The sequence below is a fragment of the Phaseolus vulgaris genome, chromosome 1, assembly GCF_051622355.1.
Source record: "Phaseolus vulgaris cultivar YP4 chromosome 1, ASM5162235v1, whole genome shotgun sequence".
NCBI classification, from domain to species: domain Eukaryota; kingdom Viridiplantae; phylum Streptophyta; class Magnoliopsida; order Fabales; family Fabaceae; genus Phaseolus; species Phaseolus vulgaris.
Window position 1 is genome coordinate 52,042,849 of NC_143498.1, and position 25,049 is coordinate 52,067,897.

General features: G+C 33.7%; 4 protein-coding genes and 1 pseudogene across 12 annotated transcripts; 3 read left to right on the forward strand and 2 right to left on the reverse strand.

Annotated features, from left to right (window-relative positions):
- Positions 1 to 130: 130 nt before the first annotated feature.
- On the reverse strand, positions 131 to 2,420 carry LOC137814937 (protein GAMETE EXPRESSED 1-like; annotated as a pseudogene). The gene is made up of 6 exons (XR_016519426.1): positions 1,840 to 2,420; positions 1,174 to 1,761; positions 968 to 1,094; positions 705 to 891; positions 480 to 627; positions 131 to 404 (listed from the first exon to the last, which is right to left on the reverse strand). The product of XR_016519426.1 is annotated as a protein GAMETE EXPRESSED 1-like (transcript).
- Positions 2,421 to 6,519: 4,099 nt separating this feature from the next.
- LOC137814940 (zinc finger protein 4) lies at positions 6,520 to 9,286 on the forward strand. 6 transcript variants are annotated; one of them, XM_068617904.2, is made up of 3 exons: positions 6,520 to 6,781; positions 7,845 to 7,990; positions 8,185 to 9,286. In XM_068617904.2, exon 3 carries the CDS (start codon positions 8,289 to 8,291, stop codon positions 9,057 to 9,059), a length of 771 nt encoding a protein of 256 aa, XP_068474005.2. In that variant the 5' UTR covers positions 6,520 to 6,781; positions 7,845 to 7,990; positions 8,185 to 8,288; the 3' UTR covers positions 9,060 to 9,286. The 6 variants fall into 6 exon arrangements, with proteins under 6 accessions (XP_068474005.2, XP_068474009.2, XP_068474006.2 ...); XM_068617908.2 differs by having other exon boundaries at positions 6,576 to 7,144; XM_068617907.2 differs by having other exon boundaries at positions 6,602 to 6,781; positions 7,849 to 7,990.
- A 1,658-nt stretch (positions 9,287 to 10,944) lies between these two features.
- On the forward strand, positions 10,945 to 12,775 carry LOC137814944 (U-box domain-containing protein 21). Its single transcript, XM_068617912.2, has one exon. The coding sequence runs from the start codon at positions 11,279 to 11,281 to the stop codon at positions 12,617 to 12,619; it is 1,341 nt and encodes a 446-aa protein (XP_068474013.2). The 5' UTR covers positions 10,945 to 11,278; the 3' UTR covers positions 12,620 to 12,775.
- A 1,177-nt stretch (positions 12,776 to 13,952) lies between these two features.
- On the reverse strand, positions 13,953 to 15,003 carry LOC137814945 (agamous-like MADS-box protein AGL80). The gene has a single exon (XM_068617913.2). It carries the CDS (start codon positions 14,934 to 14,936, stop codon positions 14,220 to 14,222), a length of 717 nt encoding a protein of 238 aa, XP_068474014.2. The 5' UTR covers positions 14,937 to 15,003; the 3' UTR covers positions 13,953 to 14,219.
- A 2,391-nt stretch (positions 15,004 to 17,394) lies between these two features.
- LOC137814946 (Zn-dependent exopeptidases superfamily protein) lies at positions 17,395 to 24,900 on the forward strand. Of its 3 annotated transcripts, XM_068617914.2 has the most exons (16): positions 17,395 to 17,726; positions 17,819 to 17,932; positions 18,078 to 18,192; positions 18,398 to 18,480; positions 18,580 to 18,656; positions 19,078 to 19,155; positions 19,866 to 19,937; positions 20,029 to 20,102; positions 20,561 to 20,693; positions 20,812 to 20,883; positions 21,827 to 21,946; positions 22,104 to 22,175; positions 22,347 to 22,487; positions 23,186 to 23,270; positions 23,381 to 23,822; positions 24,317 to 24,900. In XM_068617914.2, the coding sequence occupies exons 1-16, from the start codon at positions 17,660 to 17,662 to the stop codon at positions 24,579 to 24,581; spliced, it is 2,010 nt and encodes a 669-aa protein (XP_068474015.2). In that variant the 5' UTR covers positions 17,395 to 17,659; the 3' UTR covers positions 24,582 to 24,900. The 3 variants fall into 3 exon arrangements, 2 of the variants coding, with proteins under 2 accessions (XP_068474015.2, XP_090150130.1); XR_016514907.1 differs by lacking the exon at positions 23,186 to 23,270 and having other exon boundaries at positions 17,397 to 17,726; XM_090294004.1 differs by lacking the exons at positions 17,395 to 17,726; positions 17,819 to 17,932; positions 18,078 to 18,192; ... (2 more) ...; positions 19,078 to 19,155; positions 19,866 to 19,937 and having other exon boundaries at positions 20,557 to 20,693.
- Positions 24,901 to 25,049: the final 149 nt, after the last annotated feature.

Consider the following 25,049-nt stretch of genomic DNA (forward strand, 5'->3'; position numbering starts at 1 on the left):
TTTCAGTAACACTCTAAAGGAAGAACTTTCCCATACCTTTACAAACACCACTACACACATAATCCAGAATCATGAAACAAATTAATAGAGTAAACTGATGTTCACTGGTGGACTTCAAAGTTCTAATTTACTAAATTAGTATTGATAACAATCAATGAAAAAGATTGCGAGAACGTAGGTTATAATTTTTTATAGCTGTGATTGAATTCTCTGCAACGTCTTCTGGAGGTATATAATCAGGATCATCAAGGCAATTCACATCATCGGATACATCAGCATCCACCCATTCAGACCAATCCTCGTAATCAGTATCCACGTCCCATGACAATTCTTTTTGTTTTTGCAGGGTGTTAACCTTGTTTATTAGAGTTAACAACATTTGATAGTTCAAAGTTTCATAGTTCCTGCACGATTAACAAACAATTCTGAGATATAAAGTTTATATTCAAAATAGCCGTTTTTAATGTTTGTCTACTTACTTGTATGTGCAAATGGCATGTAGCAGTTGAACTGAAGCAGCTACCATGAATAATAATCTGGCCACATTTATTATCCAGGTTTGGTGCTCAATGTTGTCACTTGTTAAACGAATAATGAGCACTTCCACAAAGAAAGTTGCAAAAAGCTCTGTAAACAACCAATAATATTCAGTCAAAAATATATAATTTGAGGTTTATAAACTCATAGCACTAGTCGGTACATACCAATATATAGGAACGGTCTCATATTGTATGTTTGCTTCGTACTAGTCAACATGAAGATGACGAAGATTGATATGGAATAAACAAAGAAAGCTTTAATCATTCTTGATTCAAGTAACAGGGCATTTTGCAAAGCAAAAATCCTATCTAAAACAACAAACATGGAAGCCTGCTTTGATTCAAAAGATTCCTGTAAAGTAGAAATAGAAGTTTTGGTTAAAAATTCATTAAGTACAAAAACAAGTAGTCTACGAGAAATTGTAAACCTGAGAAGACAATATTGATTTTGAATTGTCCATCAAACGATCATGAAATCCTTGAATCTGTTCCTGACGCTGAACAAGCTCTTCATGTTGCCTATGCCCATATTCAGCAAAATATTGTAGGGTTTTCCTGCAAAATAATACACCAAGGAGCTAAACTTTTTCGGTATATAATCTCTGTTCAAATTTATAAGAGTTAACTTGTCTACCTGCTCTCTTCTAGTGCTTTGGATTGAAACTCAATTAACGAGTTTAGGGACTCAAGTGATGTGGATTGCCCCTCTAAAAGTTGTTGTTGCTTATCTAAGGAAAGCCCAGCCATATTCCCAATATCTTCAGCTTTGCTTTGCAGGGTGTTCATCCTTGATGACATGGCATCTCCGACTTTAATTACCTCATTCTCTATCTCAATGGCTTCATCCCTTAACTTTTCAATTTCTTTTCCCAAATAGTTATAAGATTCTTTGAGCATTGTTACCCCATCATCCAAACTTCTCTTCATATCCTCTTGACCTTCTTGTAACTGTGATTGTGATAGTGCAATTTTTGTAGTCTGCTCGTAAACATTCTGTGAATGAATTAACACAGAATCTATGTGACCTTCCAGATTTCTAGCATTTTCAGCTACTTTTTGAGTGTGACTACCAATTAAATCAAGAGAACCATGAATCCGTTTAGAGTCTTGTAATAGAAGTTCTGATTTCTCTTCAATGTTATCTAACTTGTCCTCAACATACTGGGCTGAACTTTTTAATTCAGTCACAAGTCTCTCCGTTTCATGTTTGAATGCATATGCCCTATAAAAGTGTACAAAACATTAGTCAAGTTGAGACACACATAAAAAATATGAATTGGGAAAAGGAACTGCACTTAACTGCAACTGATAACAAATGGTGTTGGTTTCAAGGTAGAATTCAAGGTAAACCTTATGGGCAAGGTCATCTAAGGTTCTCAAGCATGAAGCAATAGAAGCTTTGGGGTCACAGTTGGGAAAAGGAGATCTTCCAGAATCCCTCTGAAAGCAATCACTTAGGTGCCAAGCTAATCTAGACCTTTTCTCATCAACAGACAAGATCTCAGAACACCCTGCAAAAAGATGTTGATACGCATTTTGCCAACAAGAGTTTGAGCTAATCATTTTCTTCTGAGCATTATCTATTAATTTCACTCCCTTTTGATCGTTTAAGGCCTCAATGGAGAACTCGGCACTAGAACCTCTAAAATTGCCTCCATTGGAATAGGTCCTGTCACTTGAAGGAGTCTCCTTTGATGATGAAAACCATCCCCACGACTCACTTCTTAGCAAGAATGATAACAAAATAATAACTAGAAGAGGACTCCCACCACCCATAGGAAAATATAATCACAGAATTTATGTCCTAGTTTCGCAACCCTGCATCAAAAAACAACATAATCAACTTTTGCTACCAAAAACAATTACCTCATGTTGCACTACAAAAATAAGACGCGAAATAAATTGATAAACTACGACGAGCCTTATGTCTCAAAATTTAAGATAAAAACTTCACCAAGAAAGCAAAGGACTGTTATCTGTGCAGAGGACTACAACCTTTTTTTTGACAAAGAAATAAAAGGTGTAACTGTACATCAGAAATTATTGTTAGCATTAAACTCAAAACTCAAAGTCATTATCAATTTTGATTTTATATATCATTTATACTATAATTTTAAATATAATTTATTGTATATTTGTTATGAGAAAATGTAAAATTTGATAAGTTTATTGTATGAATATTTAAAGATATTGTATTCTCATTTAGAAAAAGTAATGAAATAAAAGTTATATTATAGAAGGTTAATTTTAATATAATCTACTCTAATTATATTCAATTTTGTTGTAATTGCAAAAGGGTATTTTTCCTATCCTGTTCTTTCTGGACAACACCTCTATGCTGCAAGCCTCTTGTTTATGAAGACAAAAAGAAGAAAAGTGTGGATACTATCGAAACTCTTAATTACCATTAGTTTGGTTTTCTATGCCAAAACCACCCTAACCTTGGAAACTTGGGTTCAGAATCTCGAATCTAACCATTGAATGAGTAATTAAATCCTATTGTGGTTTTCTATTTGTATAGCAAAACTTTTAAACGTATTTGCTATCTCATTCTTCCGTTTCCTTCTTTGCTATCTCATTCTTCTGTTTCCTTCTTTGTAAGGTGGAAAACAAATACACAATCTCTATGTTGGATAGTATGCAGTATATGCACTTCAATATTAAATTGAGAGACACTGAGAGAGAGAGAATAAAAATTTAGAAGGAAAGTGTACCTTGACATATCCTCTGTTTTCAACAAGTTGAGTGTGACAATAATTTAAGGTTGATTTGGGCTATGGTTAAAAGGTATATGTAAGGAAAGAAAAACTTTGGGATGCAAGAAATATAAAGTCTTTATAGCACAAAGCAAACTGAACCAGGAAACTTTCCTTTTATTGCAAACAACAAATGTCAAAAAACAATGAATATTAACAAATCAGAATTGCGTAAAATAATATTAACAATTTTCTAAACATTGGTGAAGCAAAACAAGAAAGTGTTAAAAAGCAAAATCGGTGGTATCCTTGTGTGCTATGATTAACATGATGTTAAAATCTGAATTTTGATGGCTAAAAGTGAAAGAAGAAAAAATAATAAGTAGATGAATGAGTGAAAGACACAAATGAAACTAAATTTACACTTCCTATGTGTATGAGAATGCACGTATCAATCACAAAGTTGCATGAATGCATGCACTTCACAAAACTGAAGGGACAAACCTGAAGGGTAGAAACGGTGCGTTTGCAAGATTGTGAAAATGAAGTTGTAAAGCATAACGTTTATTAAAAGAGAGACTAACCGTTACAATGGTTAAGAAGGAATATAAGGCGTTCAATAAAATAAATTTATTCCGAATTTAGGCACAGAAAAAAGTAATTAATTCTTGTTAATATCATAAATATTTTGTATGAACAGTTATAAATATCCATTAGATTATATGAAATTTATTTTCTACAATACATTTGGTCTCTTCCTTCTATAATTCTGGTTCCAGGAATACTGCATATATTTTGAAGTTTTTTTTTAAAGAATTGAATTAAGTTATTGGACTATTGTCAGCAACAATTTTGAATAACAAAAACATGTTTTCCTTATATTTTTTTTTTATCAACAATAAAGATTGAATAACAATTAGGGGTGATTCAATTACCTATATAATTTTTCTTATAATACCTGAATAAATATGTACATAATATGGATATGAAATATAGTACATGAATAAATTTTTCTTATGAGTACTGTACTAGAATCAGTATTCCATGATGAGAGATCTTGAAAAGTGAAACCGAGAGAAATATTTGAAGATGCTTATGGGAAGTGCTGTAAGCGGCGGAAACATGGACATGTCTCCGTTTGGCATGACCAAAAGGTGGACCATCACTTTCTCACGTGCCATTTCTGTGATTGAATAAATCAGAACACGCATGTTATCTTTCTCTACTTTCTCAAGGGATTCTTTTCTTTTTCTGTTTTACAAATATTTTTCTGGATTAGCGTGATATGATTCAAAAAAAATCACTAATCTTTTTCAAAATGTGTTTAGCCTTAGTGGATTAATTAGTAGCCATTCTTCAAGCTCACAGGAGTTTCTGAGTGCAAAACAAAATCAATAGAATATTTGCTTTGAATTTTTAATCAATTATACTATACCAACTATGCACCGTGTTGCTCCTTTAAAGATTACAATGAAGAACAAAATCCTATCACCCAATAAAGTTATACCACACAATAATCTTAAAACCATACCTTCAATGATAAAAAAAATACGTTAATTTACATCACTAATGTATCACGTCAATTTATATTGCAACAACTTTACGAATACATTATCAATTACAAAGACGTCGATATAAAAATCTTGATTATTGTTTCCAAATACAAATATCAAGTTTTGGATTTTTTTTATAATGAGAATTTTCGAAAACATGGTATTATAAAACAATTTTCTTCAAGAGCTAAACTACAATAGTGTCAAAATTTTCACTTTGTATACATTAGTTATTAACTAACATTATTTTTTTTTTACTTTTGCTGAGTCAATGTTATGTTTGGCTATGAGTGAAGTCTCTGGATCACAATGACTAATGTTATCATTTTTTACAGTTTAAGTTGGGTAGAACGTCTGAATTTGTTGATGATGTTTGGGTAGTGCTGGATTGTAGTAGTGAGTGAGATTTGGAAGCATATGAATAAAATTTAAAGGTGGTGTGGTTGATGTCTCATAAATTTTGCTCTTGCCTAGTCAAAGATTTGGTCATGGGTCACATCCAAGACATCTTCATCTTTTTTCTCTTATTCTATTTGATGTCTTGATTCTTTGTTTTGTATGAGATTAGTTAATTGATGTGTTTTTGTTTCTTTGTTGTTCTCACGAGCTTGCTTTTGTTGGTTGGAGGCTTGTTAGTTATGTTAGAGGAAAGTTTATTAGTACGTTTTAATTTTGTATAAGGGTTGGACCGTTTCTAAAATGGTTTATATTAATTTATTCTTTATTGTTGATAAAAAAAATTGACATTATATATAACTAAAATAATTACTTTTAACAACTACATATAGACTCATATTTCAGTAAATAATTCTCCTTCTAATGTAAGTTATCAAACAACCATGAACGTTTTGTGTTTGAAGAGAAAGGAAAGAAAAGATGTGATTGGTTCCATGACGTATGTAAAAGGGGTAAAAAGATGAAGCAGGTTGATTGAACATAGTATGGGGAAGAAATGAGAAGAAGCTTTGTTCCCACCAAAGATTCTCTTGTCTCTCTTTTTGTTTCTCTCTCTTGCCCACTCCAAAAGTGGTTCAGATAAGTCCACAATGCATGGGGTAGAAACTCCTTTCTTCATACTTTCATTTCATATTTTTTTATCTTTTTATCAATAAAAATAAATAAATAAATATGTTAATTTAGAGTTTATCCTTATACAAAATTAAAAAAATGTATATTGTTTGTAGTTTTATATGAAGAGTCATAATACATTTTTTATGGTGGTTTGAAAACTTAAATTAAAAAAATAATTATTTATTAAAATATGAATCCATGTGAATTTTTTTTTATAAATTAGTATCTTTATACTTGCGAAAGTAACATTTTTTTTTCTATTCAGTATTATCTTAACTATCCAAAACTTCAGCATTCTTTTTCTCTCCAAAACACATGCTAGAATTAGATATAATTATTACAATGTTATGAATAATATATTTCTTCTCTAAATTCTTAATATAAATGTATATTCACACTAGAGTCAACATTATTGGGTAGATTAAAATAAATGGACAGATTAGATACCATCATAATAGAAGATTTAATAATTTATCTAAAAATAAAATTAGTTCAACAAATCTTGTAGAAGAAAAAACTATGAATCCATTATACTCTTTTAAAATTTGTTTTTTCCCACTACCTTTTGTTCTGATTTCTCCGTCTCCCAATCCACCAGTCCCATCTTACCTTTGTTTTCCCATAATTAAACACCCACAATCTCACTGTCTCTGTTTACTCTTTTTTATTATTATTCCTTTTCACTTAAATTGTTTTTTAATGTTAGAACATAAAGCCTCTTAGCTCTCACTCTACCCTCCCTCTATTAGTGTTTAAGGAACATGAAAACCACATAGATTTGTTTTTGTCTTCTCATAATCAACCACTCCAAGAGAAGCAACAAGGGAGATGCACCATACATGTCTTCAATTTCAAAGCAGTTTTCATTGGTGATCTTGGAAGCAAGCTACTTTCACTTCATCTTCAAACTTACTTGAGAGAGGTTATGTGATGTTTGCTACTTCTCTTCTTGCTTTCGTTTTCTGCTTGTTTCTTGGTCTCTTTCTTGGTTTCTGAACAAGTAAGTTTCAATCACTGGAAAGACCACATGTTTTATGGATCCTAGTATCCTACCTTCAAACGTTGCATCAACCCTTCTGTGCTCTACTTTTGCCTTGTTTACCCCATCACCAAATTCTAAACTGACTTTCCTTTCAGTATATATTATTACAAGTAATTCTTATTTCCCTCCAAGAATTGGCATTGAAGAAAATGAAACAAGTATCTGCTTGCAACTCTGACTTGGGATATGCACAAGTTGTTATTCCTCAATTTTTTATATTTTGGTTTTTCTTAACAATAACAGGTAGCTACTCACTCACCCTATCTTTTACTGTCTTAATGCTACTCATAGGTGATTTGGTTCTTGAAAATCTGTACATAGAAAATCTTTAATAAAAATTCCAGATTGATATCAGATCATAACTGAGGAGGTTGTTACTAATTAAGTAATAGGCATTTGATTTTATGGATCCATGATAGTGCTCAGTACAAGGTGAATATAAATTCACTATTTATTGGTCAACTTATAGTTCATGACATGTCTCCTATCTACCTTATTCCAGATTTTCACATACTTACAAAGAAGTGGGCCAGATAATAAACATATGCAGGCAAGATTCAATCAGGAACAGTTCCTTGCATGAAGAGTTCATGGGAATTTCCAAAATAAACTAGTTATAACTTATAAGTATCTAGTTCGACTTTAAATTTCAATCATACATTTAGGATTCTTGTTTTATTGGCTTTTTCTTTCTTAGAAGAGCCACAAAGAGCAGAATAGGCTAGGGATAGATAACTCTATCAACTGAGGGAGACTACAAAAAGAAAAAAAAGGAAAAAGAATCTGGTTTTGTAGATTTTCATCAAATCATAGATGAGTCCCATTTGTTAGTAAGAAGATGAGGTACCAGGGGCTTTTATTGTACATTTCTGTGTTCAACCAATATACCAAAAATTTCGAATCATGATGCATGATGTTAGTACCTGCTTCTTTTACTATTTAGGTAGGCCAGCATAACGCAAAACGAAGTGCCCAGTACAAATGCTTTTTAGCAGAAAGTAGACTTATCAAGGCACTTGAATCACAAAACATGCCATCATTTCCATGTCAATGAAAATGTGTATCTGTGCCAGGCTGCCACCACTAAGCGTACGTTCTCCACAAAGAAAAAATAAAGCATAGCATGTTTGTTTCTCTCCCCATAGTGGATAACTAATAATCTTCCGCAGGATCAAAAAACCAACATACACGGATGAGCAGTTTTATATGCTTGTTGTCAAACTGAGTCAAGAATTCAGAATTTCATTTTATGAGACTTACTAACTGTTGGATTTTCATTGCAGGACCAATCAATTATTTCACTGCAAGCTCTTAAATGGATCTTATTGTGAGGGTGGATTGTTTCACTTGTTTGGTCAACTAGTTTGGAACTTAGCTCTGCTAAATCATGAAACAACACTTTGATCTTGAACTGGTGGCCTCAGCAGAACATGAATCTGAAGTTAACAGCCAGGTTGCTTCCAACATAACTATTCAAGAAACCTATGCAGGTCCTTGCAGTGACAACCTCACCAACTCTTCCCATGTCACGAAACCAATAGAACATCATCTCCATTCAGATGCTATCTCCCTTGACTTAACTCTCAACTTCAACAACAATGAGTTGGTGGTTGCAGATTCATCAGGACTCTCATCCTCAAGCACTGGTAGCGAGAGCAACAACGATCCTCCCTCTCAAACCATGCCACGGGTCTTCTCTTGCAACTACTGTAACCGCAAGTTTTTCAGCTCTCAGGCTCTTGGAGGCCACCAAAATGCGCACAAGAGAGAAAGAACATTAGCAAAGAGAGCCTTGCGCATGGGGTTTCTCTCTGAGAGGTATGCCAGTCTAGCATCTCTCCCTCTTCACGGTTCTTTCAGGTCCTTAGGGATAAAGGCACACTCTTCACTGCACCACGGCTTTTCACCAACAATGAGGCCTCCTGAGATGAAAAGCAGTGCAAGATTTGAGCAAGGATATATTGGTCTTCCAATGTTCTTGGAGGAGGATGAGGCAGAACTCTTGTGGCAAGGTAGTTACCATCAGGTTCCCAATAAGGGAGGCCATACTCATCAGAATTTCACACTCAGTGGAAGCTCTAATTTGAGTTTTATTGGGGTGAATCATCCACCGGCTGACATAGAGAACTCAACACCTGAGTTGACATTGAAACTTTGAAGCCATATTCCTGTACAGTAGGACATGCATGAAGGCAATGGTGTCAGATTCATCACTTTCATTATCAAACTTGCTGATCTCATGTAATTTTGTTCTCAGGTTTTCGTCTTACAAAATCTTAGTTTGCTGTTTTTCTCTGTATAATTACTGTGAGAGGACAAGTTTCCAGGTTCTGTGTTTTCCAAATAAATCATGTTTATTTTCTACAGTAAGTTTCTGACCTTCAACCGTGATTTCTGTATCATTTTTCACGTAATGAACTATTTTGCTTCTTCAATCATAAGAAAAACAATTTGAGACTTATAAATCTATATCTTCTAATTAAATATTCCTAGAGATGTCCAACACATCCCCGAGAACCGAAACAAAGTCAACTTCAAATCAAATTTTTACATTCACAAGGGTGTGAGAGTTACACTAAAGAAAACATGTATCAAAGATTCTTCTACAAGGATGCACCCAAGGGTGTGAGGGAACCATTAAAAGATAAAATGAATTAGAGGTTCTTTCATAAGGGTGTGGATACACTATTGAGTGTGAGAGGCTAACTAAAAGGAAAAATGTATAAAAGATTATCCTAATGGTGTAGATAGGCCCAAGAGTGTAATAACAGATGCACTGAAAAAGAAAATACATCAAAAGTTCTTTCATAATAAAGATGTGGAAATGGTCACAAGGGTGGGAGAATATGTGAAAATCATAAATTCTACCACATGATGATTATACTTTGTTAATAAAAAATAGGTTTAATTACTTTTTTCGTCCCTATATTTATAGTCAATAGTCAATTTGGTACGGTGATTTTTAAAAAATTCAATTTGCTCCTTAAGTTTTTTAAAATGTATTCAAAATGGTTCTTTCGGTTAAATATCACCAAACGGCGTTAAGTGGTGCTTATGTGGCAGACACGTGTAAGTTACATGGATTGTGCTTACATTACCTTGGTGAATACTGAATTAGGGTTTAGGTTATTCAAATTGGGGATTTCGAATTTCTGATTTAGGGTTTCTGATATGAGGATTGCTCCCCTGGTTGGATTTTGTGGTGCGCTTCCCTGCTTCGATTCCATTCGGAGGTGTGCTCCCCTCATTCGATTATGTGGTGCGATCGTGAGTTACGATGGTGAGTTGCATTCCCATGGTCGATTTGGAGGAGCAATTATGTGTGCGGTCCAAAGGTGGTGAAGGGGGAGCGATTGCGATCCATTGTGGTTGCTCTTTTATAAGGTTAGTAATTTTTGACTTAGTTTCACAGTGGTTCTGTTTTTTATTTCACTCGCACCACAGAATCGAATGAGGAGAGCACACCTCCGAATGGAATCAATCGAAGCAGGGAAGCGCACCACAGAATCTAACCAAGGGAGCAATCTTCGTATTAGAAACCCTAAATCAGAAATTCGAAATCCCCAATTTGAATAACCTAAATCATAATTCAGTATTCACCAAAGTAATGTAAGCACAATCCACGTAACTTACACGTGTCTGCCACATAAGCATCACTTAATGCCGTTTGGTAATATTTAACAAAAAATTATCATTTTGAATACATTTTAAAAAATTTAGGGACCAAATTGAATTTTTTAAAAACCACTATACCAAATTGACTATTAGCGGACGAAAAAGGTAATTAAACCTAAAAAATATTTCTGGAATAATATTAATTTTTGGGAAATAAAATATCTATAGATAAAAATAGGTTAATTAAGTTGATTTTGAAGGTAATTTGATAAATTTATATATAGAAAAGTTGCTGCGCCTACACGGCTACTATAACGCGCTACAGCGTTGGCACAACGCGCAGTGCTACACCAGAAAATTCTCTGTTCTGAATCTAATATACTTTCAGCTACTATAATATCCTACAACTACTACTTTGTTAAGAGCGTTTAAATCAAACTTCTCCTTCAATCCCAACCTTACCCTCACACGCCTTCAAACTTTCAACGGTCAACGTGGAAAAGCTCTCTGACACACCAAATATATAGAATAGATTATTATTTGAGTTGAATTGATTTGAAACATTCGTGGTTGAACCACGCATCTCACCTAGCTAGCTTTGACCCGTGTGCCACCTTTATGACCCTTCCTTATCTCACACCCTCCTCCACGTATATATACCAACCACACAACCTCCTTTTTGTTCATATCAAATTCTAATTCACACCAAACCAAGGAAACAGAGAAACAACTTGCTTTGTTTGTAGTAAGATCATCATCAAAATGGTGTTGTCTTGGACTAGAAGAAACGTTTTCCGTCGTGCCAAGAAGGAGAAGGGACAGATTCAAGGTGATGGTTGTGGTGGTGAGTTGGAGGTGGAGGTTGTCATCCCCAACCACTTTCGGTGTCCGGTGAGTTTGGAGTTGATGACGGACCCGGTCACTTTATCGACCGGCATCACCTACGACAGGGTCAGCATTGAGAAGTGGATTGAGGGAGGGAACAAGACCTGCCCCGTCACCAACCAGGTGCTCACTACCTTTGACACCATCCCCAACCATGTCATTCGTAGGATGATTCAGGATTGGTGTGTTGAAAACAGCTCTTATGGGTTTCAGAGGATCCCCACTCCTCGGATTCCTGTCTCCAGCTACGACGTTTCTCAGACATGTACGAGGATCTTGTCGGCTTCTCAGCGTGGGGATGATAAAAAGTGCCAGGAGTTGGTTGGGAAGATTAAGGTTTGGGGGAGAGATGAGAGGAACAAGAGGTTCATAATTGGGAATCATTCTGGAACTGATGCTGGCAATAGTCCCGATGCAGTTCTTGCATATGCCTTTGATTGTTTCTCAAGTGGTGACTCTTTTGACAAGCATGTGGTTGTTTTGGAGGAGATTTTGGAGGTGCTCACATGGATGATCCCACTTGGGGAAGAGGGTGTGTCTAAATTGAGTTCAAAGGCTTCATTGAATTGCATGGTCTGGTTTCTAGAGGGGAAAGACCTTGCATCAAGGCAAAGTGCTGCTTTGTTGCTCAGGCAAGTGTGTGTTCAAGAATTGGCCAAAGTTGGAAAAATTGTTGAAGCTTTGGTTACTATGATCAGGGAGCCTATTGGGAGTGCTTCCACCAAGGCTTGTTTGACAACAATTTTTAACTTGGTGTCATCTGCTGAGAACAGAGGGGAAATTGCTCAAAAATTTGTGGAATTGGATTTGGTTTCACTTTTGCTAGAGGCTATTGTTGATGGAGAGAAAGGGGTGTGTGAGAAGGCACTTGGGGTGTTGGATTGCATTTGTGATATCCAGAAGGGTAAGGAGGTTGTTAAAAACAATGCTCTTACTTTGCCTCTTGTCGTTAAGAAGCTTTTGAGGGTGTCACCATTGGCTTCAAGTTTTGCTGTCTCTATTCTTAAGAAGAATTCTGACAAGAAGGAGGAAGATGCTCTGATTGAGGCAGTTCAACTAGGGGCTTTTCAAAAGCTCTTGGTTTTGCTGCAGGTTGGTTGTGATGAGAGAACAAAGGAGAATGCTACAGAGTTGTTGAAACTGTTGAACGGTTATAGGAACAAAGCCAAGTGCACTGACTCATCATCGGATTTCAAGTATCTTAAGAAGTCATTCTGATTTTATTCAAACATAATTCTTTGATGTAAAAAGATACACACACGAACAAAGCATAGAAATTGTAGGCTCAAACATTCAATTGATTCTTTCAGTTCATTCTTTGGAAAATTGATTCCATGTAATTAGTTAGAATACAATAATCATTATTGTGGCAAATACAGAGGAACATCTTTGTGTCATTGTGTTTCATATGGTGTATTGCATTTTTTCCGATTGATTCTGAAGCAACTTCCGTAAAACCAACAAGCAATTGAAAAAAAGAATAATCAAATGTACAAAAAGACGCAGTGATGAGAAAAATTACACCATTCAATGACACTGCTAAAGCCAATTCAAGCATCTTTATGCTAAAACATGTTGATAGTATTTAGGGTAAAACTAAAAAGTACTTCACTCTTCAAATTACTAGGCTAGTTGAGCTTTTCACTCTTGTATATTAAAACATGAACATTACACTGTAATTTGACATCATTTGTTTGCAGCTACTTATATATGAACATTTCATGATTGTTTCCTGATGCTACTTATATCCATCCTTTGCAAAATGAGCACCAGTCATAGAAGAAGTCCAAATTAAAATATACTCAGCACTCTATTTACATACTGAACCATGTTTTCAAATAGCACCAACGAGAAACATCCCCTTGCTTACATGAAAACTGAGTCCTTGCATATGAATTTGAACTGCATGAGAAAATTATCCCCAGGTATATAGAAGCTTGTCCTTCCTACACATCAGATCCCTCACATGCTTACCAAGGTGTCATTTCTTTTTTGTCTGAGCAATGCTTTCTCACTTCACAAGGTTCCAATTGGTAGAAGACTGAGAACTACCCTGCCTCGTAAAGTTCCTGATACAAGAGTTTATACTATCACAAACTTCCTCTGAAACTTAAAAGTTTTGCAATATAATATGGAAGAATAATAGTTAAGAGGCATGCTGAAAATAAACAAATGAAGGAAATTTGTCATAGTCCTTGGGACATTATGAGGCCAAAAATACCTTGACTTGGGACATGATTTCTATTATAGCGGAGGTGGTGGTGATGATTAAGAGTGGAAGTAATGATGGTGTGGTCACAATCCTAGTTATGATGCATGAAATCTTTTTTTTAAATAAAGAACATCCCACTGTGAAACTAAAGTATTCCAATAAAGTTTGCATCCAAGCACACCAATCATGTGCTTTATATCAGTGGCATCATATCTCAAACAACCAGCACTTACTATTACTTTCAAGCTACCTATTTCTGTATTTCAATTTTAGATTCTGCTAAACAAGTAAAGTGTATTCATATTATGAAAGGTGATGAAATTTTTTCAAGAACATGATAAGAAACTATAAATTAATTTATGGGATAAAGTAATTTACAACTTTTCTGAAATAGGTTTACACATCGGAAGGTAAACATGCTTCCTTTTCTAAATAATAATTTTAGTGAATACCAAATCTTCAAAATAAACAGCCACACCAGAAGGTGTTTATTCTATTTAACAACCCTTTTTGACCATGATTCCCTGGTCACTTATTCTCATGCCCAGACACATATAAAGTGAATGGCAATGATAGCAAGACATCAAACCAAGCACGTGACATCCTTCAATGGAAAAATGGGTTTGGCCAAAAGCCATTTTGGTGATTAACATCTCCAAAAGGCATAGTCTCATTCCCACCACCACCACCACCACTATTCATCAAATTCATAAACCAGTTCTGTTTGTGCATGAGATCCATGTTGATGTCAAATCCCTGACCATTATGACTCCCTTGTCCCTTGTCTTCAATCTTGGCAACAACATCAGTCACCGCTGGTGCTGCAACTTGGGTTTGACTCTGAGTATTCTTACTCAACACCTCAATCCTCCTGTTGATGTCCTTCAAATTTTGATCAATCAGCCATGCCAGATCATTCAAATCAACCATGCTTATATTGTGCATAATTTTACCAGCACTAAGGTACTGAAACATTAGCTGAGTCATCTCTTTTTCCCTATTATCCTTCCTTTGTTTCTTCAACTGGTCTTTGGCCTTTAGGATTCTCTGCCTCAGAAAACTCTCTTGGTTCACCATCTTCTTGCTTTGCTCCAATTCAGGCATTCTTCTGAACTTGGCAAGCACCCTTTGGACCCCCATTGGGGATGGCCAAACCTCCGGTTGAGGATCATAAGGACTATAAACTATAGCACATGCATCAATCCCACAGAGGGTGCTAAGTTCACTCACCTTCTTCATTAGACCCTTCTTCCTCTTCTTGAACGTTGCCTTCCTAGCTGAGTCATTGGCTATGAATGCCAACTTCACCTTCTTTCTAGTCATGCTGCTGATGAGAAGACAGTTAGAACTATATGAAACTAGAAAACGTTGTTGTTGTGGTTCCCTTGTTCTAGCATTCTCATCTTTATATAGATCACTTTGTCGTAACCAATTTTATTTTGTGTTGAGTCACTGTTCGCAACATTGACATGGACCATTCAATACCAAATATATGTTACCAAATAGGAGATGTTGAGTTTAAGTGCCTTTCCATCAATGGAGGATACAGAATTTATTTCTTACTAAGATATTCGAACGGAATAATAAGTGATGCAAGTGTGCAATTTAATGGCTAGAATCGGAATGCATTGGAAAAACATATTCTCAGTCAATAGAGTAGTAATGTAATTAATAATTCAAAAATCTTAAATTCATTGTCATATATTTTTACAAGGCAATATCAGTTAGTTAGATGCCACAGTTCTTGTTTATAGAATCAAAATTATGACATCATTATATCACTTTATCCCTATGATATTTCTATTACAGAAAATACCTTTATCTGATTAACTGTCATTAATCACTATTATTGCTATGCCTTGGGCAAAGGGACAGATCTTCATCAATTATGCATGAGAATATGGAATTATACACTAGTTAAAATATTGGAGAGAAAAAAAAAAGAAAAAAAAATACTGAAGATATAATATTTTTCATAGTACATAAATAGATATTAATTAAAAATAAAAAGTTGTCATAATATATAAGTAAAATCTCATCTTATAAGTTAATTTTTATAAAATTAAGTTAAATTTATAATTCACTTTACAATATAATTTTTTTAATATATAATACAGATTCTAACATAAAATTAAGCCACAACACTTGTATTAATAATTGTTTTAAAAAGGTTGAGACATATCCTAAAGACACCTATATCAAATTTAACTAGATTATGCTTAAGTAAATATGATATACTTTTACTCGTATTAATAATTATCTGTTGGCTATAATTTTAATACAGCTTTATGTACGAAAATATTTTATTTAATCTAACATCTATTCGTGGTTACCTTTCCCGAATGAATCATAAACAAAAAAACATTACCAACTTATATAATATTAAATTTAGTATGAAAAAATGGATTCAACAATAGACACAACACATGAAATTGTATATTTTAAATTATTATTTATTATTTTGATTTTAATAAGTTAATTTTAATAAACTAAAAAACAAAAAATAGTGATGAATCCATCAAAATGTAAACCTATCTTACCAAATCGATGTCAAGACTATACTTTCAAATCCTTAATTACTTTTATCATTTATGAAAATATATAGTAAAAGGCATACTTGGTCCACCATGGGCCAAGATTATTTGAACTAGTAAAAATCAAATTATATTAAGTGAAATTCTTTTTACACCCAACATTTTTAACGTGCACTCTACATATTTTTTAAATTTCCAAAAACACCCTTCATTTTGAAAATATGAAAATCTAAAATTGGAAAAAATACATTCCTACAACTTGATAGTTTCTCCTGACACTCATAGTTCAGACGAAAATCTTATTTTGTTTTTAAAAAATACATTTTGAATTGAATTATAGAATCTGTAATATATTGTTGGATATGCAAATACCTTATAAATTTTACAATTCAATATTTTTTTCTATTTAATATCCCAAATTATAAAATTCATAAGATATTTCTGAATTTAAAAATACTTTTTAAATTTTGCAATTCAAAATATATATTTTAAAAAAAAAATATTTTAAATTATAGAATATATATTGTACTGGATTAAAAAATACCTTTTAAATTCTATAATTTAGAATATATTCTTTTTAATTGTAGAATTAATTGATATTTTGATCCAATTTTTCTTTATGAATTATAAATTTAAAATATTTTTTTTCTTAAAAAAGCACATTCTAGTTACATGTACAATTATTTAAATATAAATATATTTAACATGTAACTGTACTTGAAAATATTTAAAATTACAATAACTCATTTAAAAATAGTTATAGAAACAAAATCATACATAAAGAGTAAAAAACAAAAAGAACCAAAGTTTTATTTAATCAATTATTTTTACGAATGATTATGCATAAAAAGCAATTAGTATATAAAATAAGTTTAAATGTTATCTGATGTGAATTTAATTTTTGTCATTGAACAACAAAGTAAAATATATATCACTTCTTGGTGTAATTATCACCGTCACAGATATAATTAAATTATAATCTAATTTGTCTTTAACATCACTCCTCGTATTTAATTTATCTCACTAATTAGTCAATCCTAATAGCTCATAGATAATTAAGATAATCATTAATAAAATTATCATATATAATGCTTTGTAATTAAACGATAACACGACGATTTGTAATAAGAGGACAGCTTAAAAAGTGAATATTCTATTTCTTTTATAAAATATGTGAAATATGTATCTACAAATTAAATTTTTGTATAAACTATATACTATAAATAATATGTGCAACCAGTTAGAACAAAAATCACGAAATAAATTTATAATTTTGTATTGGATTTTGATGAAGTGGTAGAACCAAGTACCTAGCACAAAGCAGTTGTCCTTTGGAAGCAGAATCTAAACCGTACGTTGCTTCATTGCTACTGATCTCTCTGAATTCTGAGAATCCAACCAATTCCAAATCAGAGAAAGGAAGCTGAGAAGACGGCATAGAAGAAAATCCACACTCTCTGCACCCGCTAATGCACCAGCTCATGCACCATTCTCACTAGGGTTTAGTCATCCATGGCGCTGCTCGTTCATTCTCTCTGCCTCCTCCTCTTTACCTTCCACCTTCCCTTCCGCTCCTCTGGTACCTCGTTGACTTCACTCTTCGATTCACGATATCGTCACTAAGCGTCGTTTGAACTGTCATTTCTCACTGATCGCGTTTTCTTTCCGCAGGACAATCGAGCTCCATGGAATCAGTTCCCGATCTTCAGAACACTATGTATGCTTCCATCGAAGGATATCCTTGCGTGCGGCTGCTGAATCTCTCTGGAAACATCGGTTGTTCTAGTGAGTCACGCTCTCGCATTCTCTCTCATTCGCGTTTTTTTATTATTAACTGCGATTTTGGGATTAATTGCGAGTTAAATATAAACGATGACGATGTTTGCTGTGCCGGTGAATTTTCCTTGCTTTATTGTTTTCGAATTGTTAGATCCTGGACGGGATAAGGTTGTGGCTCCTATTGTACGGTTCGAAAATGTTGACAAAATAGCTGAGCCGTCTGCTATACTGGTGTCACTGGAGGAGTTTCCAATTCTCTTTACTAGGTATCATAATTCAACGTTTCTGTTTCAGGAGGTGCTGTAATTTATTGCATTTTAGTTTTAACTGTAGTTGCGGAATCTTTGTAACTTCAGGAAAAATGTTATCCGTGCTTAGTTATTTTTAAGTGACGCTGGTTGTTATTACTCTATATTCACTTGTGATTAGTCAAATTGTGCTTGTTTTCTGAATACGTATTTTCCCTTTCAGAATATCAGATGACTCTAGATTTGCTAGTAAAGTCAGCGGTGTACTTGTGGAACCAAGTACTGATTTGCAGAATAAGTTAAATGGTAGAAATCATTGTTTTGCTCCTCGTTTATTTTCAAACAAGGATAGACTGATCCTTGTTTATAGAGCTGTCAGTGATACTTTTTTTCTGTCATGTTTAGGATTTTCTCCCGATCAAAAGTTTCCACAAGGTCAATTTGCGCCTTACCATAATACCGGCTATGAATGGAATCCAATTGTAAGATATGAGCTGCCCTTTTTCATCAAGTTTATTGGCATATTTATAGCTCATGACATCATCATTATTTGTCCTTTCTTTTTTATCCTTGCTTGTTACCAATAATCATTTTCCAACTCTGATTTGATCATGCAAATTAGGTTTTTATGAAATTCTTAATTTTAATGGATATACATTGTTAAAACCTAGTGTCATAGAGCTATTATTTAGTAAGTAAATAAATAGGCAAAAAATTTCTTGAATTATGTTCTGAAGCATATAGATATTAGATGAATTCAAAAGATCTGTGGTGGAATTTTATCGATTATTTGTTGGATATTGGCTAATCCTATTGCTTTTACAGTCTTGAGACATCAGATTCAATTTTTTAGAATGATTAATATCTTTGTTTTTATTTTTATTTTTGTCTCAACTTGTGCAGGGTTCGGGTATTATGTGGAAATCCTACAGTTTTCCTGTGTTTTTACTCACAGAAAGTGGGTCAAAGACTCTTAAAGAGGTACTGCTTGGTTCTCTCATGCTCTTATACTTGCAAAAGTACTGGTGATGATTCATTGTACTTTGAGAATGTAGTGAGTCAGTTAATTGATCCATATCCAGGTTGTTAAACTCGAGAGTCTGCACAAACTTGTTTAGATTCCAAAGACAAAAATTGTAAAATCGTATAAGATTACAGCATATTAAAAATTGTTGATGACCTATATGCATAAGATAATACTTTTAATATATAACAACATCAACATTTTAACTTCATAATATAGCAAAGTGGTAAACGACCTAAAGTATGATAATATGTCATGAGTAAATTAATGAAAAGATAAATTCCTAAAGTGCCAACCTTTAAGAAAGGAGCCAACTTCAAAGCATTTGAATCTTAATAAAACAATCATTGTGGGGGCAACAATTATATTTGATTTCAAACTTAATTACTTGTTTTCTTAAAAAAAAGATTGATGAGTTAACTTGTTTTCTGTACCTAGGATCTTAAACTCATAAAAGTAGTTAACTTGAGAATTTGACCCGTACAGCCAACTGCCCCTAGGAAAAAACTTGGTTGTATATATATATATAGTAACCTACACAAATCTCCACAATTTTTTGTGGTATTGTTAATTCCATTGCCATTAATTTTGTAGTGAACTGATGAATTCTGTTATTTCTTGTATGTAAAAATTAATTTGATTGATTCTCTCTTTACTATTTGTACAGTTTGTAACAAAGAATGAGGACAAAAAGAAAGCTTATACTTCTAATGTGGCTGAGTTTGATCTGGTGATGCAGGTGTTATTCAGATTCTTGTAAAAAATTGTTTTATCCATCTTATGAAGAAAAATATTTCATTATTTACTTTTTTTTTGTTACCTTCAATTAGACGGTGAAATCTGGGACACTTGATTCAAAGTCTTGTTTAAAAGAAGAAACTTGCCTTCCTTTAGGTGGATACAGGTGAAGTTTCTTGGACTCTACTTTATAGTGATACTAAATTAGATTCGTAGTTAATCAGGCAACACAGTCAAGACACCAAATTTTCAGATTTTTCCCTGAAAATTTCTCTTGTAGTCTTGAAAGTAATCCTTTTATCTGTGTAGAATATTGCCATATATAAAATATGATCAGCTTTGAGTTTATATTGATGTAAGAAAGGCTTATTTATGTACTGTACTGGATAAAGAATGCAGTAAATTGCCCATGTGAATATGGTGTCCATTATTAGATTAGATAAATTGATACTATCTTTGAAAAGAAAATATTTAGCCTCACATTGTTCCCGTAGTGGAAATGGACTGTCCCCGATCCATATGAAGAATATTTTAACATCCTTCACTTCTCATTTTTGCTGATAAAATTATAATTTTACTGTTATATTCGTTGTTAATTTTGTGTATGTTTCGTATGGAAGGCAGTGTCTGGTCATCTCTTCCTCCGATCAACACTTCTTCCTTACAACAGTCTAAGCCCATTTTATTGACAGTGGCCTCCATGGATTCTGCTTCATTTTTTCGGGACAAAAGCCTTGGGGCAGACTCCCCTATTTCTGTGAGTGAAAGTGCATCTACTAAATTCTCTCCATTTCTTGTGGCCACATTTTGTGTTTCTTTATGATATGTGCTTGTCCTTAAATCAAATTATAGTCTAATGTATTGGATACGGACAGGGTTTAATTGCATTACTAGCGGCTGTTGATGCACTTTCTCATTTGGACGGTCTTGGTGACCTTAGTAAACAGGTGTGTTCGGGATGGTCCACGGATATTAACTTTTTTTTTTTAATTTAAGTTTTTTGGTCATGTAAATCTATCCTCAATTTGTTCATATTATCATTTAGCTTTGAGTTTATCTAACTTTTTTTGTGTCTTCAGTGTTTGGATGGAAAAAATTCAGAGAACAATTAATTTTTTAGATAATTTAATATGCGTTATTGAAAATTATTTTCTTTGAATATGGTATTTTAAAAGAAATTGAAATTCTATAATTTTTTTATGAGTATTTGGATTACTTAAACTTGTAAAATTTTGAAATTCCACCTACAAGATAGGAATTTAAAATTCTTTATGTTCTCTCTTCTATATTCTTCTCTTACATTAAATATTTAAAATGAACTGATGTTTAACATTAAAATTTCAATTTATACTAGTAGAAATCGAATGAACCTATCCAAAATTTGAAATTTAAGAAATTTGAACTGATTTATCCAAACAAATCATTTACAAAGTATAGGAATTTAAACAAAAGCAATTCAATTTCAAAGCATTTCAAAATCTCTAAAATTGTAAAATCCCTCATTTAAACACACCCCAAGATCTTTGTGGTGGATATTATCCTGATAGGTCAATATCTTAATTACTGGTTATCTTCTCGGGGTATGGGAGATAATTATCCACTATCCTTCCCTTTTGTTATGAGATTTGAATTATTTGTGGAAGTGCACTAATTCACTAATGGCAGGAAACTTACTGTGGCTATCATACCAGGGTGTGGGTATATAAACGAGTAATTGTATGAGGTTTATCATACATAGACGCATTATGGTTCCTATTGTTTGGTGCTTTATGCTTTTCAACTTCCAGGGTTGCTTTTTAAAATCTGTTAATGCTCTAAAACCAAGTACTTTACTGACATATTTCCCCTAGTCTACACTTGATTGCTGATAAATTCTTGAACTCAATGCAGCTTGTTTTCGCAGTTTTCACTGGAGAGGCATGGGGTTATCTTGGAAGTAGGAGATTTTTGGTAGAACTTGACTTGCACTCAGATGCTGTTCATGGTCTTAATCAGGGATTAATCGAATCGGTATTTCTAATCTTCCTTGTAAATATGACTGCTGGGAAGTATTGGAGGGGATCTACTGTGTCACATTTAAATCTATAGGCCAGACTTTTTATAAATGCTTCTTCTTGATTATTTTTTCTGCTAATAACCTTGCACTTTCCTGAATGGTATTTCACAGGTCATTGAAATTGGTTCTGTTGGAAAGGGTCTCAGTGAAGGTGTTAACAAATTTTTTGCTCATACAGAAGGGGTGAGTAATCTTGATTGATATTTCAACTATGTGCACATTCATTGCTTTTATTATAAATTTTGAAATATTAGTTGGATAGTGTGTATTGTTACATAGTTTCTGTGTATGCACTACCAGAATTAGAGAAATATGCCAAATCTGCTTATGACTAACACTTCATCATCAATGCAGGATTCTTCTGCCACAAATCAGACATTGGCTGCCTTGAAACGTGCACAGGAATCACTGTTATCTGAAAACGTAAAGATAGCATCTGCAAGTTCTTCAAATCCTGGGATACCTCCATCATCTTTAATGTCCTTTTTGGAAAAGGTACAGGATAGATAATACAACTTTTTTCCTGCCCCCTCCCCTAAATAATTATATTATGAAAAAAGTACAGCAATAGCTATCAGAAAATTAATAGATGGTAAACAACTCATAAGGTAAGGACATGGTCAGTTGGTTGAAGTTATTAAATATAGTGTTTCAGAAGTTCTAAGGAGCCTTCTTGATCTCGTGATTCTTATTTATGTTATCTTACATTAGAGATCATAAAGTTTCATCAAGTCACCTTTTTCTATACATAACAGTCATATACCAAGATACTTGCACATTTTCTTTAAATTAATTTGATATAAAGCTCATGAACTGTCCTTATTTGGGTATACAGATTCTCAGTATAATAGTGTACATAATATTAGAAATGTGAACATCACATCTTGAGTAGTACCAATGCTCAAAGAGCGGGTTGACAAATTGCAATAACATGCTCTAATAATAAAGGTTATAAAAACTGACTACTTCAATAAGTTACGTGAAAGATGTAGTTGACCCAATGTGCCATATTTGTATAAGCGTAATTCATTTTTTTTATGGATAATTCTCACATCATTCATATTGGCAGAATTTGACTGCTTTTTTGAAAATATTTTGTTGAATAACTTATTTTTGTATATTGGCATATAATTCAAAAAATCTCCGGTGGTCATTGGTCTTTTTCTTCTTTTTCCCCCTCCTCTTTTGATCAGAATCCTGCAATCTCTGGTGTTGTTCTTGAAGATTTTGACTCTGTCTTTGTCAACAAGTTCTACCACAGTCACCTTGATGACTTATGTGAGCCAGTCAATGCTCTTGACATTATTTCCTTTTACTTGCTCGATTGTCCTACATTTTGATGGCTGCCTCATGTCACATGCATTCTTATTTTTGTATGATTGATGCAGCAAATGTAAATTCGTCAGCTGTAGTTGCTGCTGCTTCTCTTGTTGCTCGAACCCTTTACATACTCGCTAGTGAAATTGAAGATGTTCAAGATCCAACTTATGCTGCTATAAATGTCAATGTCTCACTTGTTGAACAACTTATGGGTTGCTTGTTGGACTGTGATCCTGGTCTTTCTTGTGAATTGGTGAAGAAATATATTTCACCCTTGTCAACCTGTCCAAGCCATTATGTTGGTGTTATCTTGGATGAACCTTCATCTACACCATATACAGGTTATATCAATGATGTTCCCAGGTTCATTTGGAATTTTCTGGCTGACAGAACTTCTATCCCAAGGGAGACTAACAGCTCAGGTTGTCAACATGGTTGTAATGGTAAAGATGAAGTTTGCATCAAAGTAGAGACTGATGGAAAGGGAGTTTGTGCTCTCTCCACAACAAGGTATCTTCCCTCTCAAAGGCTATGTTTGATTCAACATTTGGATGTTTTAGCTTATAAACTCCTCTAAAACTAAAACTTTTGTTTGTTCCACTTTAAGTATTTCTTGATGATAGAGAACGAAAGCCTAAGCCACTGATGTGTGTAACTCATTTTTGGAAGTTACTCCACTTGCTTTTGACACCTTCAACCTAGGTACTAACATGTTCACACACATGCATAATCACCACCACACTAGGTATTAATATAGATTTGTCTAGTCGTTTTGTACTCCAATGGGATGGTGTCATTCGCTTTTGTCATCATGTTCTAAATCTATACCATATGTAAACTTTACATCACAATTGGCACCATGAAGTATGTACATATGGTGTACGTAATTTGGGATCTGTAGTTAATTCTTATGGGGGGTTTCACCGTGCATGTAATGCGCCCTCTCTTGGTGGCTTTACATGTGAATAAATGGGTAAATGGATGTGATGTTTAATCTTTTACAGGTATGTTCCAGCATACTCAACACGGCTAAAATTTGAATCAGGAGTGTGGAATGTTTTGTCTCCTAATTCCTCTGAAAAAATGGGGATTGTGGACCCTGTCTGGACTGAGAGCAACTGGAATTCAATAGGTATGCGGGTCTACACAGTCCAAAATGCTGCTTATGATCGGTTTGTTCTATTTGGGGGCATCACTTTGACAGTCTTCTCATACCTTGCAATAGCAACTGCAAGAACCTTTTTTTCCAAAGCAATGAAGAGGGATTGACATTTTACTTCAGGGATCTGACTAGTAGTAAATTGTAAAACTAGGTTAAAAATATTATATAGGGGATTGGGGGGAGGAGTCCTTTGATAGACAAATGATCCATTTTTGAAGAATTTTCAAGGATGTGCATTATTTGGGGCCGCATTCTTGTGCTCATGAATTCTATTTCAGAAATTTCTCTATTACACGATCATTTTTGTCAATTGTAGGTAAGTGTGTAAGCAAATATAATGAAAATAGTCTAAATTAGCTGGTGCTGTAAATGCCTAGTCAGTACTATACCATTTTTATTTGGTTAATATTTTCACTTTTATTATCATTGACAGATGGTTCTAATTTATTTGTGGTCATCTAGAATCATCGAAGGGTTTAAAATGTTTAATTGACGAGTAGTGAAACAATAGTTTCTTGTTGACGATCAACATTGGTTTTTTTTCTATTATTTGAATTAGGATTTACTTTTGTAAC

What these genes read in the sequence shown, in the direction of transcription:
- LOC137814940 (XM_068617904.2), top strand. Translation starts at nt 8,289, where the DNA reads ATGAAACAACACTTTGATCTTGAACTGGTGGCCTCAGCAGAACATGAA.
- LOC137814944 (XM_068617912.2), top strand. Translation starts at nt 11,279, where the DNA reads ATGGTGTTGTCTTGGACTAGAAGAAACGTTTTCCGTCGTGCCAAGAAG.
- LOC137814945 (XM_068617913.2), bottom strand. Translation starts at nt 14,936, where the DNA reads ATGACTAGAAAGAAGGTGAAGTTGGCATTCATAGCCAATGACTCAGCT.
- LOC137814946 (XM_068617914.2), top strand. Translation starts at nt 17,660, where the DNA reads ATGGCGCTGCTCGTTCATTCTCTCTGCCTCCTCCTCTTTACCTTCCAC. An exon ending in TTTCCAATTCTCTTTACTAG is followed by an intron (nt 18,193 to 18,397) that starts GTATCATAATTC and finishes TTTCCCTTTCAG; the next exon opens with AATATCAGATGACTCTAGAT. An exon ending in GGTCAAAGACTCTTAAAGAG is followed by an intron (nt 19,156 to 19,865) that starts GTACTGCTTGGT and finishes CTATTTGTACAG; the next exon opens with TTTGTAACAAAGAATGAGGA.